The sequence below is a fragment of the Giraffa tippelskirchi genome, chromosome 6 (assembly GCF_054371585.1).
Source record: "Giraffa tippelskirchi isolate mGirTip1 chromosome 6, T2T-mGirTip1v1.2.pri, whole genome shotgun sequence".
NCBI classification, from domain to species: domain Eukaryota; kingdom Metazoa; phylum Chordata; class Mammalia; order Artiodactyla; family Giraffidae; genus Giraffa; species Giraffa tippelskirchi.
Window position 1 is genome coordinate 178813596 of NC_137280.1, and position 14170 is coordinate 178827765.

At 41.2% G+C, this 14170-nt stretch overlaps 1 protein-coding gene across 5 annotated transcripts in view; it reads left to right on the forward strand.

Moving 5' to 3' along the window:
- The window catches only part of CAMK4 (calcium/calmodulin dependent protein kinase IV), a 227221-nt gene that overhangs the window by 154987 nt on the left and 58064 nt on the right, over positions 1–14170 (forward strand). For all 5 annotated transcript variants that reach the window (XM_081501518.1, XM_081501519.1, XM_081501521.1 and 2 more), the window contains one exon: positions 13128–13200. In XM_081501518.1, coding sequence (XP_081357644.1) covers positions 13128–13200 — 73 coding nt within the window. The remainder of the gene's footprint in view (positions 1–13127; positions 13201–14170) is intronic.

The window sequence follows — 14170 nt, forward strand, 5'->3', positions numbered from 1 at the left end:
AGTTACTGTATACATCAGATGGATGATTGAATAGACTCTATGCTCTTGGGCAATTTATGTATCTTTGGGTGAAGTTACTTCCCTGGTGGCTCAGACGGTTAAGCGTCTGCCTACAATGTGGGAGACCTGGGTTCAATCCCTGGGTCGGGAAGATCTCCTGGAGAAGGCAATGGCAACCCACTCCAGTATTCTTGCCTGGAAAATCCCATGGACGGAGGAACCTGGTGGGCTACAGTCCATGGGGTCACGAAGAGTCGGACACGACTGAGCGACTTTACTTTACTTTTCATTTGTAATAGAGTTTGCACTGGGAATCCCTTAGACCCATTTCCAGATCTGCAGTTTGATTTGGCCTCTTCTTTCTCCTATGCTGTCAGCTCCTTGGCCAGCACCCACAGTGATCCATGGTTCCCTCACTCTCGCCCTAGCTTACAAATTTAACAGGTGCTGGTAATACCCTGTGAAACTGTTTATTTAAGCATATGAATTTAGTACTCTTTGGGAGAGTTCTTAGAAAAAGCATCAATATAGACAAAGATACCATGAATGAAATAAGAAAAAGCATGGAGTGGTAGATTTACACAGGGTACAGCGGAATTCATTTAAATATAATTTTGTGTGTAGCGGCATAATTATGTCCTGGCAGCCCTCAGGACTTGATTTCTGAAGCATATTACTTGGGACTTTTCACCCTGTGTATTTGATCCTTCAGTAGACGTCCTCATCAGGCCAGTGTGTTTCTCACATAAACCTACAGTCATCTAATAACATCTCCATTAAAGAAAAAGCGCCCATTGGTGGGGAGAGCAGTCGGGCTCCTAATCTTTGTGCCAGGAAGTCTGAGGGCCTCAGGATCTGATCAGATTAGAGCCTTTCAGCTGCGTTGCCTGTGCTAACAGCTGGGCTGGAGATGAGCTCAATTCAATTTGCAGCAATTAAGGTGACAGGAGTAAATGTACAGAAGTCATATTTTAAAGCAGATCCATAGAAAGAGGCATTGCCTGTGTTTCCTCATTCTGCGTTTAAAATGATGAGAAGATGAACAGCCCCAGCCGTGGGGAAGAAGAGCACGTGGACCAGGAGCAAACAGTGGACCTTGGAGGCAAAGCCTTCGAGTAGGAGGCCTGCTGAGGCCGTGGGAGCCGGCCTCAGAGTGGGAGAGCCCGCGGGGGGCCGTGGGGCGGGGCGTGGCCTCAGAGAGGGAGGGCCCGCGGGGGCCGTGGGGCGGGGCGTGGCCTCGGAGGGAGAGGGCCCGCGGGGGGGCGTGGGGCGGGGCGTGGCCTCAGAGAGGGAGGGCCCGCGGGGGCCGTGGGGTGGGGCGGCCTCAGAGAGGGAGGGCCCGCGGGGGCCGTGGGGTGGGGCGGGGCGTGGCCTCCGAGTGGGAGGGCCCACGGGTGGCCGTGGGGCGGGGCGGGGCGTGGCCTCAGAGTGGGCGGGCCCGCGAGGGCCGTGGGGCGGGGCGTGGCCTCGGAGGGAGAGGGCCTGCGGGGGGGCCGTGGGGCGGGGCGTGGCCTCAGGGAGGGAGAGGGCCCGCGGGGGCCGTGGGGTGGGGCGGCCTCCGAGTGGGAGGGCCCGCGGGGGGCCGTGGGGTGGGGCGTGGCCTCGGAGGGAGAGGGCCCGCGGGGGCCGTGGGGCATCCTCAGAGAGGGAGGGCCCGTGGAGGCCGTGGGGCGGGGTGGCCTCAGAGGGAGAGGGCCCGCGGGGGCCGTGGGGCATCCTCAGAGAGGGAGGGCCCGTGGAGGCCGTGGGGCGGGGTGGCCTCAGAGGGAGAGGGCCCGCGGGGGCCGTGGGGTGCGGCCTGGGAGCCGGGGGAGACACGGTGCCTCCTTCCCACGGGTCCCTGTGCCCGGGCCTGTTGGTGGCTGGGAGCACCGTAGAAACTGGGAGCCTAGGCAGACTTTTTGGTCGGCGTTGTTATTAAAATCCTAGGAGAGATTTTATTTTTAGCAGTTTACGATGGAACAGCAGGAAATTGTGCAGCATAGACATAAACTACTTGGTCCTGGACCTTTGAAAATGATCTGAAGTCACTAATATATTTTGAATAAAGCTATAACCCTTCCTACTGTTGTGTAGGTGACAAATCATGGTAGTATTTGCATTGCCTATGACTTCGTAACTCATAGAAATCACAGATATTGTATCACATTAGTTCCAGAGATCTCAAAACTGTTTATACTCATCAATTTTTTGAAGCTGTGAGTTAAGATATGCCACTGGACCTTGTGATCTAATTCAGTAAGTCTTATTATTCTACCACGTATCCAAAATGTATTTGATAAGCATAATTCATTATAATTAGTTTCCTTTGTAACCCCCCCTTAAAATACTTTGTATTTTAAGTATATTTTTTAAAACATTCTAAAAACAGTCCAGTAGGCTCTCCCAGACTCCTGGAGGAGGCTGTGGCATACCAACCTCTGTTCTGTGGTTTGTGCCAGGCAGTTCATTTACACAGGCCAAGCTGGCCAGTGCTTAATTAGTGAATCTGAAACCATGTTTTGAGGTTAGTGGTGGTTTAGTCGCTAAGTCGTGTCCAACTCTTGCTACTCCATGGACTGGGAACCTACCAGGCTCCTCTGTCCATGGGATCCTCCAGGCAAGAGTACTGGAGTAGATTGCCATTTCCTTCTCCAGGGGATCATCCTGACCCAGGAATCGAACCTGCATCTCCTGCATTGCAGGCAGATTCTTTATTGACGAAGCTACAAGTGAAGCCCTTGTTTTGAGGTTAGTGCCTGAAAAGCTATCTTATGCTTTTGCCCTATTTCAGAGTTATTTTTATGATAGCTTCAGTTGTTTTTTGAGCATCTAGTTATCCAGACCTCTTGTCTAATAGCACATGGTTATAATGAGGTATCAAAGTTCTGATTAAAACTAGAGTTAGGCTCTCGTGTAGCTTCTGAGGATTATTTCTTCATCAATAGTATTTTGTAGTGCTGTTTTGTAAGAGGCACTGAAGAAACTGGATGAAAACTAGACTTCATATAACAGAACTCATAACATTCATTTTTAATGAATTTATGATCTCTTATTTTATGATATATCTTTATTTTGGATATTAATTTTCTCAGTTATCATTTGTTACATAAGTAAATTAATATTTTTTGAGAACAGTATGTCACTAATTACTCATATGATCTTTGTTGTTGTTCAGTCATGAAGTCGTGTCCGACTCTTTGCGACCCCATGGACTGCAGCACATCAGGCCTCCCTGTCCCTCATTATCTCCTGAAGTTTTCCCAATTTCATATTCATTGAATCAGTGATGTCATCTAACCATCTCATCCTCTGTCGTCCCCTTCTACTGCCTTCAATCTTTCCCAGCATCAGAGTCTCTTCCAATGAGTCAGTTCTTCTCATCAGGTGGCAAAAGTGTTGGAGTTTCAGCTTTAGCATCAGTCCTTCCAATGAATATTCAGGACTGATTTCGTTTAGGATGGACTGGTTGGATCTCCTTGCAGTCCAAGGGACTCTCAAGAGTCTTCTCCAATACCACAGTTGAAAAGCATCAATTCTTTGGCGTTCAGCCTTCTTTATGTTCCAACTTTCACATCCGTAAATGTATTCTCATATCCATGTATCAAAAAAATATGAATATACCGTTCTATTTTGAATTGCTCATTTGTGTCTAACTCTTTGCAACCCCATGGACTGTAGCCCACCAGGCTCTTCCATCCATGGGATTCTCCAGGCAAGGATACTGGAGTGGGCTGCCATTCCCTTCTCCAGGGATCTTCCTGACCCAGAGATCGAACCCAGACCTCCTGCATTGCAGGCAGATCCATCTTCTGAGCCAACAGGGAAGCCCTGAATAACTCAGTTTCCCAGATGGCTAAATGAAGCAAAATTAATATATTTCTACTAGTAATTGGGCTTCCCTAGTCACTCAATGGTAAAGAATCCTCCTGCCATGCAGGAGATTTGGGTTTGACCGCTGGGTCGGGAAGATCCCCTGGAGGAGGAAATGGCAACTCACTCCAGCATTCTTTCCTGGGAAATCCTATGGACAGCGGAGCCTGGAGAGCTACAGTCTGTGAGTTCTCGAAGAGTTGGACACAACTGAGTGACTGAGCACAGTAAACTTTTAACTATATATACATTGTTTGGTTTCTTGGACATTTTCTTTTGAAATCTCAGGTGAATTTTTGGTAAGAATTATTGTTGCTTCATGTAACAACTGCTCTATTTTGCTGAACTGAGTCACTTTTGTTAGTGCAAGTTCAATCGCCCATTGCTCAGTGAGGCTAGACAAACCAAAATGTCAGAGTTTGGAGCAGAGAAAGGTTTATCGCAGGGTCATGCAGGAGACAGGTGGCTCTTGTTCTAAGGAACCCCCCAAGCTTGAGCTCCCTGAAGGGATTTGGCAAAGCATTTTTAAAAGCCAGGTGAGGGATCACAGGGTTTGTGATCAGCTCTGTATCTCCAATTGGCAGATAAATGAGGTCACAGGGCAGAATTACAGGGGTAAACATACGACTGGGGCTATGCGCTCGTGGTCATCAGGTAGTTAACATCTTCCATTTGGTAGCGGGAGGCTTCACATCTCTACAACTCAGGGAGCATGCCTCAGATACTGCTGCCTTCCTCAGAGAGGACTCAACAGAGAATGTGGGGAGGGCCTGTCCTAGGAAGGCAGCTTAGGGCCCTGCTCCATTATGTTTTTATTTGTTCAAAATACACTTCTAGAAAGATCCTTGTTGCTATAATATCTAGAAACTGCATGACTGAGCTTGTTCCTAAAAGCAGCAGTAATGTTTCTGTCTGTTGCGTTTTACTTTGGGAAGCATGTGTATGGCTGGTCTCCCTCTGGATCCGCGGGCAGTTGCTTGCAGCAGGTGAGCATCCCTTCCCAGTCCAGTGCTTTTCTTTTTTTTTTGCCATGATAAGGAACATGGGCAAATGTCCACAGTCTGAAATTTTTCTGGCATCCATTCACTTAGCAATTAGTACTGATTCCACAAATACTACTGACCGCCTACTATGAACAGCTTTGTAGGAAGGCTCCATGGGTGATCAAAGCGACAGTCTAGTGAGAAGGCTAAGAATTTTGCCACAATACCCAACAGAAGACATTGACCAAACATATCTACCATAGTCATGCTAGAGAGAAAAAGATTGCAGGATTTCACTTTCCTTTGCTTGCTCACCAGTATCTTCACCTACAACCTTATCTCTCAGTTACAAACCTGCATTTGCAGCTTGAGAAGTTCCTTGCTATTGCTCTTCCCAGTCAGTCATGAATGGCCTAGGTCATAGCTCAACTTATTAAATATTTAAAATTGAATGTCTGAGTTTCAGAAACTTGTCCCTGTGACATTCTGATGAACAAATCAACTGAGAACAAAATTTCCTTTAGCAGGAGCCTGGAAGAGAAGCAGTTGGGGTTTTATGGTGGAACCTAGCTGTGGTGTACAGAGGTCACGGGGGATGAGGTGGGGAAGGCTCCTGCGTTTGTGCTCCTGCCGTTGTGTCTGCTCTCGGGATGTCTCTGAGGACAAGAGTTAACACATTTCTTGGCTGTACAAACCTTAGTATAACATATTTATGGTGATGTGTTTATTAGTAATTTCTTTATTATGTACGGTCTCCTCAGGGGCAGGGCCCAATTCTTACTCGTTTTTAATTATTTAGTGTTGGTTGTGCGGGCTTTTTCAGTGGTTGCAGAGCGCGGGGGCGGCCCTCGTGGCCGTGTGCGGACTCGCACTGCCGCGGCTTCTCTTGTTGCGGAGCACGGGCTCCAGGGTGCGTGCGCTTCAGTAGTTGTGGCGTTGTGGCACAGGGGCTTAGTCGCTCCAAGACACGTGGGATCTTCCCAGATCAGGGGTCAAACCTGTGTCCCCGGCATTGGCAAACAGATTCTTTACCACGGAGCCACTTAGGGAAGCCCCCAAATCTTATCCTTTATTAAGTCCAGCAAGTACGGGCTCACATTTGACAATTAGAGATACTGATTAAATATCATTATCCCATCTTCACGATCTAATTCTCTCTGTAGTCTTGGTCCTTTTCCTTAGAACGGTTTCCCTGCTCTGCAGTCCCATGCTTCTCCCCTGCAAGTATCCCACCCCCAGCTCCCATCCTCCCGACAGCTAGAAAACTCCTCTATGTCCTTCAGGTCTGGGATACTTTTCTCACCCTGCATGGCCTGCAAAATAAATTGTGTGCCCTTTCTAGGAGCTCCCAGGCCATTCTCTAATATCTGTCACAACATTTAGCACACTGTGTAGATTGTTGTATGTCTTTTTATACCAAAAGAAACCAATTGAGTGCAGAAGTCTTGTTTGGTTTTCTACTGAGCACCTAGCACATAGTGGTCATTCCATAATATTTATTGAGTAAATAAATAAATGGATACATCTGTTAGAATGCATCATCTTCATGAATTGGATGAAGTATATTGCTATTTTAATATATAGTATAGGAAAGTAGTGAAATTGTCATTATTCTTTCTACAACCACTACTCTTCCCTCTATACTACCTGAAAACAGTCCCAAGTAAATTCGCTCCTCCTTCCAGCCAGTCAGTAGACATTCACACAAGGACATGTTCTGAACACAGGCCCTTAACCCTTAATTATATCAAAATAAAAACTCATAAATATCATACTTAGGACAAAGCTTGAGAATTCACAATAAAGTGAATTATAGAGAAGAAATTCTAGTGAGTGAAGCACTTCTTTTCTAAGGGGTGGAGACACTCATAAGAATTCACATATATTTAACAGACAAGGAGGGTTTCTCATCCGGAAGGCCACTCATGGTTGTGCAAGTTGGTTCTGTAATAACCCTGAAAGAGGTCTTGCGTAAAGGAAGCCATGAGCAGCGCCCCCTGGAGAGGTATCCCAAAGTCACGGTAAAGCTCTAGTCTCTACTGACTATGGCAAAGTCCATACTGATTTTTGCACGGCCAGAGGGAACTGATTCTCTCCTCTTCTGGTGAGAATGGGAGATGGAAAAAAAAGTTAATGATCAGCCATTCTTTTCCATCACCTGTGTTACAAGGCCCTTCCTTTAACAGGACTGGAGCAAACCAAGCAGGTGCAGCCCCCAGAGGACACACTGATTGCATTTGTGTTGGTTGATGAATGCACCACAGAGTCCGCATTTAGAGAGGAATGCAGGCGATGAGGTAACCGTAGTCAGAGTTCTCTACTTGCACTGACACAGCAGTTCTTCTTTTCCCTTTTTAAGGGGATACTCCATTTAAAAATATTTAGAGAGTATCAGTCAGTCAGTCACTTCAGTCGCTCAGTCGTGTCCGACTCTTTGCAGCCCCGTGGACTGCTGCACGCCAGGCCTCCCTGTCCATCACCAACTCCCGGAGTTTACTCAAACTCATGTCCATTGAGTCGGTGGTGCCATCCAACCATCTCATCCTCTGTCATCCCCGTCTCCTCCCGGCTTCCATCTTTCCCAGCATCAGGGTCTTTTCCATTGAATCAGTTCTCCAGGAATCAGTCAGAGAGTACTGTTCAAGTACAGTTTCAATTAAAATTTTGGTAAGTAGATTATGTAACTTAATCATGAATTGGAAAAGCTCATTTTCTTATAAGGAATATCATGTGAAAATTTATTTTTAAGTACCAGTTAATAATAACCCCCTGAGTATTGTAATCTGTCTTTACATTTTATTTGACCCTGGTACATATTAGGTGTATAATAAATAAAAAGGTTAAGAAGGATATTTCATCTTTTGTTCTTTGAAAATATATGAGTTTTTTTGGCAGTGTTCAAAATAATTGCACGAAGAAAATAAAGTAGTTAATTTCTTCATCAATATAGTTTTTTCTGAATCTTAATAATTATGATCACTGAGGTATCTTCTTTTATTACATCTTTTTATTTTGTCATACCTGTTCTGATCATGCCCTATTTTGAAAACATTTTCAAAATTTAATATCAGATACTTTGAGAACTTAAACTTCTTGCCACAACACTAAAAAAGAAGGTACTTTCTGAAAAATTACTATTTGAAGTACTAACCATCTAAGAAAAATTTCAATGTTAAATGACAAAAATTCAACAGGTTTAAAAATTGTTTTTTGCTGTTCCGTCTCTTTTATGGTTTGAATTGACCGTTTTCAGATGTTTTTTCACAAACTGTCAGCTGAAAACATCTTGTGCAAGTTGTTAATCTACAGTCTCTCAAAAAAACATGTTTTCTCTTAAAATTCTGGGAAGATAGAAACCACTACAAAGTAGTTTTTCAGTCTCCCCAAATATGCCTATAAGACGGACAGAAAAACTAGCACGGAAAAACCAAAACCTTGCGGACAATATCTATAGCAAAACCAGGTGACAGAGTATCTTCATGAAAGTAAAATATGAATGGATGAGGACAAAACATGGCAGTTTGCAAGAGCTGTCTGGCATGGGCATTGATGTAAGGAGAGGCAGAGGAAGCAAGAGGGCACGTGATCGAACTAGAACAGAACACTCAAATCTCCACATCACGGGGAGTAGGATGGGCCAGGATACGATGAAGAAAGCTAAGGGCTCTTTGGCATCCAAATTTCTGAGAAGTGCAAGGGCTACACCCACAGTACATTTTTAAGAGACTGCTACAGTCAAGGCCTGTGAACTGTTGAAATTAATATCTAAAGCCTCTTTGGAGGGTGGTGGGGGGAGAAAGCATATTTAGGAGAAACTTATGGAAAGAGACTTCAATAATCAGAATAGAGAGGGTAGGCAAGGGAATGATGCTCCAGACAGGGAAGAGACCTTAGAAAGGATGAGGTCCAGCCTTTGAATGCTTTGTGAAATTAACTGTGCAGTCGAGAGCTGTGAAACTAGAGTAGATATCCTGACCTGTCACTCTGTAAAAAGGTTGAGAAACAAATTTCCCTTAAAAATAAGCAGCAGAGCGATGGCTTAGTTAATTCCAAAACAAAATGATTATAAGAAGATAGAAAACAAGAAGTAGAATAGGGTCCCTTCAGGCAATGAAAGCATGGTGGGAGGATACGCCCAGAAAAGGAATAAAATTATAACTTAATGCAAAATAAACTAAAATTAAGAAAATCGTAGAAAAAAGAACAAAATAAATCAAAAGTAGAAAAACTTTAAAGTATACTTGATTTGCAGTATTGGTTTCACAACATAGTGATTAAATATTTCTATAGATTACATCCATTTAGCGTTGTTATAAAATGATGGCGACTTCTGCCTGTGCTGTGCGGCACGCCCTTGCTGCTCGTCTGCTTTGTACACGGTGGTTCGTGTCTCAATCTCCTGCCCCTGTCGTGGCCCTCCCTTCTCCCCTCTCCTCACTTACACCACCAGTTTGTTCTCTCTATCTCTGAATGTGTTTCTGTTTTGTTGTGTACATTACTAGTTTGTTTTATTTTTTATATTCCACATATAAGTGATTTGTCTTTCTCTGATTCATGTCACAAAGCATAATTCTCTCTGGGTCCATTCACATTGTTGCAAATGGCAGGATTTTATTCATTTTTACCGCTGATTAATATTCCATTATGCCTATATACCACATCTGTACCCATTCATTTGTTGATGGACACTTGGGTTACTTCCATGTCTTGGTTCCAGTGCTGCTGTGAACATTTGGGTGCATGTAGCTTTTTGAATAGTGTTTCCATTTTCTTTGGATATATACCCAGCAGTGAAATTGCTGTATCATATGGTAGTTCTATTTTCAATTTTATGAGGAACCTCTATACTGTTGTCCAATATGGTTCTACCAATTTACATTCCCACTAACAGTGTACAAGGGTTCCCTTTTTTCCACATCCTTGCCAACATTTGTTATTTGTGGGGTTTTTCATGATAGCCTTTCAAAAAGGCATGAGGAGATATCTCACTGTGGTTTTGAGTGGCATTTCTCTGACGATCAGTGATGTGAAACATCTTTATATGTACCTATTGTCCATTTGTATGTCTTTGAAAAAAGTCTATTCTGCTCTTCTGCCCATTTTTAATCAGGTCGCCTGTTTTTCTGAGATTGACTCACGTGAGCTGCCATACGTGTGAGTTGGCGTGTGTGTGCTCAGTCTCAGCCGTGTCCGACTCTCTGTGGCCCTGTGGACTGTAGCCCACCAGGCTCCTCTGTCCATGGGATTTCCTAGGCAAGAATACTGGAGTGGGCTGCCATTCCCTTCTCCAGGAGATCTTTCCAACCCAGGAATCAAACCTAAGTCTCTTGCATCTCCTGCATTGGCAGGCAGATTCTTTACCACTAGCGCCATCTGGGAGGCCCATATGTGTTGGATATTAATTCCTTATGGTCATATCATTTATAGATAGTTTCTCCCATTCAGTAGCTTGTCTTTTCATTTTGTCAGTGGTTTTCTTTGCTATGCAAAAGCTTTTAACTTTAATTAGGTCCCATTTGCTCATTTTTGCTTTTACTTCTTTTGCTTAGGAGACAGATCTGAAAAAATACTGCTATTATTTATGTCAAAGAGTTTTCTGCCTAGATTTTCTCCTAGAAGTTTATGGTTTCAGGTCTTATATTTAGATCTTTAATCCATTTTGAGTTTGTTTTTTTTTTATGGTGTGAAGAAATGTTCAAATCTTATTCTTTTACAAGTACCTGTTCAGTTTTCCCACACCATTTACTGAAGAGACTCTCCCTTCTCCATTCTGTATTCTTGACTCTTTTGTCATATATTAATTGACCATAAGTGTGTAGGTTTATTTCTGCAGTCTACTCTGTTCATGGATCGATGTATCTGTTTTTGTGCCTCCTCCATGCTGCTTTGATTGCTGTAGCTTTGTAGTATAGTCTGAAGTCAAGATGCATGATACCTCCAGCTTTGTTCTTTTTTCTCAAGATTGTTTTGTAAATTTGGGTGTTTTTTATGATTCCATGGAAAGTTTAGGATAATTTGTTCTAGTTTTGTAGAAAATGTCATGGGCAGTTGGATAGGGATTGCATTAAATCTGTAGCTTGCTTTGGGTAGTTTGTGAATTTTAGCAATATTTATTCTTCTAACCCCAGAACGTGGGCTGTCTTTTCATCTCTTTGTAGTATCTATCTTCAGTTTCCTTCATCAGTGTTTTATGGTTTTCAAAGTATAGTCCTTTCACTTTCTTGGTTAAGTTTCTTCTTAGGTATTTTATTTTTTGGACATAGTTTTAAACAGGATTATTTTCTTGCTTTCTCTTTCTGATCAGTATTGGTGTATTGAAAAGCAAATAGATTTCTGTATATTAATCTTACATCTTGCAACTTACTTGAATTCATTTATTCATATAGCTGTTTGTGAAGACTTTAGGACTTCCTATATAGAGTGTCATGTCATCTGCAAGTAGTTCCATTTTACCTCTTCCCTCCCAATTTGGATGCCTTTTATTTATTTATTTATTTATTGGTCAGATTTCTGTGGCTAGGATTTCTAATACTGTGTTAAGTAAAAGTGGAGAGAATGGACATCCTTGTTCCTAATTTTAGAGGAACGGCGTTCAGCTTTTCACTGTTGAATGTAATATTGGATTTTGTAATCCAGCTGTGGATTTGTCTTAAATGGCCTTTATTATTTTGAGATGTGTTCCCTCTCTACACAGTTTGATGAGATTTTTCATCATGAATGGTTTTTGAATTTTGTCAAATGCTTTTGCTGCATCTGTTGAGATGATCATGTGATTTTTATCCTTCCTTTTGTTAATGTGATGCATCACATTCATTGATTTGCAAATATTGAACCATCCTTGCATCTTGGAATAAATCCTGCTTGATCATAGTGTATGATTCTTTTAATATATTGTTGAGTTAGGTTTACTAATATTTTGTTGACAATTTTTGCATCTAGATTAATCAGATATTGGCCTATAATTTTCTTTCTTTCTAGTATCTTTGTCTGGTTTTGGTATCAGGGTAATGGTGGCCTCGTAGAATAAATTGTGGAGTTTTCCCTCCTCTTACATTTTTTGGAATAGTTTGAGAAGGATAGATATTAATTCTCTTTTATATGTTTGCTAGAATTACCCTGTGAAACCGTCTCCTCCCTGGGCTTAAGTTTGCTGGGAGTTTCTTTTAATTACAAATTTAATTTTAATACTACTGATTCATCTGTTCAGATTGTCTATTTCTTTCTGATTTAGTCTTGACGGGTTTGTTTCTGATTTAATCTTGACGGTTTATTTCTAGAAAATTTTCCATTTCTTCTAGGTTGTTCAAGTTGTTGGCATATAACTGTTCATGGTATTCTCTTATCATTTTTTTTTTTTGTATCTCTGTGGTATTTGCTGTTATTTCTCCTCTTTCATTCCTTATTTTGTTTATTTGAGCCCATAAAGTAGAAAAACTCTTATATATGTGTAATTGCATACCCCAAAGAAGAAATCCAAAGCAATGGAAGAAAATAAATATGAAACATTCTAATTCAGGAAAATTCTTAAAAATCAGAAAAGACTTTAATTTCAAAAGAAAATGTCTGTCCCAAATCTCTGCAAATGGAGTGAGTCATTTATTTGGAAAAGGAAAGCAGATGAGAGAGAGTGGGGGGGTGTAAAAGAGGAGGTGCAGATAAAAAGAGAATAAGAGACTTATCAGCCAATCAGTTCCATGGACCTTATTTTGATACTGATTCAAACAAACAAATTTTTAAAACAATTAGAAAGTTGAAGCTGCATATCTGACAATATTAAGGAATTGTCATTTATAGATATGATAATGGCATTGTAGTTATGATTTTAAAAGATCCTTTATTTTTAGAGATGCCTCCTTAAATATTTATGAATGAAATTATATGATGTCTGATATTTGCTTTAAAATAATAGAGGAGAAGGGAAAGTAATTGGATAGGTAAAGCAACATTGGCCATGAATTAATAATTGCTGAAGCAGTGTGACAATTAAATGAAATGGTTCATGGTATATTGTCTAATTGTTATAGGTTTAAAATTATTTGCAACACAGAGTTTGAAAAGAATTTTTTGTCCCCAACAGGATGGATGCTTCAAGCCTAGGCAAAATAATGTTTTCCATTTTCCTAAATAAACCTAAAGACTTCTAGATTGCCAACTTATGGAAATCTTTCCCCTCGTGTTATGGTAGCCTGCTGCAATTGTTTAGATAAATCTTCTTTAACATTAATTTAACTTCTTTTAACAACTACTCAATTGAATGCATGTATCTGAGAAGCATTTCATGTTTTTTTTTAGGATTGTGGAAAAGGGATATTATAGTGAACGAGATGCTGCAGATGCTGTCAAACAGATCTTGGAGGCGGTTGCTGTAAGTATGAAGTGACAGCAGTAGTGTAACTCTTGGTGATGTCTTCCTTCCACAGAGTCGTCTTTAGGAAGTATACTTCAGTGACAAACCATAAACTTTACAGAAAAACTATATGAAATATTTACTAGAAAATGTTGAATGAATTTATATTTTCTGTTGATAACTCAGACTCTGAAAGATGCAGTCCTCATATGTAATGCTGTAAGTTTATAAAAATCGTTTCCATTCTGTTATTATGAGTAAGATCAGACTTTGGTGCCTATGGTTGTTCTTTTCTCTCTCTGCATTTCTTGAGTTTTTCTCTTTATGGTGTTTGTTGTTTAGTAAGGAAGTGGAAAAAGGTTCAAAGAGAGAAATATAGACCTTAGAGCATAGAAATTGTGGATTCTTCTTTCAAGAAAAGAAATGAGTAAATTAGAATAAATTCTGACAATTTTTTGAAAGGGAGAAGAAGTATGTTAACACTTTAAACTGGAATAAAGCTTTATAAGTTGATGGAAACATGCACCCATATTTACAAAAAAAGCTATGTAATTTTGAGTTCAATTGTATTGAATTAGTAGGGAAAGATTTGTCTAGATAAAACAGACTCAACTGGTGAAAATCTTCCCATATATTTAGTGGTGTGTAGTACATCCTTGGACACTTTGGTGATCCTTTTATTGAATCTAAAGCCGGTACAAATTTAAAACAAAAACTGTATTATTTTACCTACTCACAAAGCTCTACAAAGCTCTACAAAGCTTCAGTTTAGGAAGCAGTTTACTACATTTAAGTCAAACATTCTTTGAGAGAAGTTTTATAAAAATCAAATTTTCTCTGATTGCTGAAAAGAAGTGTTAACTTGGAGAAAAAAATTAAAGTGATTTTCCTTAGTGTTTCACAGGTAGAAAGAAGCAATTTAAAACTTGTGAGAAGTAGCTGACATTTATGAAATAGTTTATTGTCAGCTACATGGCTATAGAGAGCT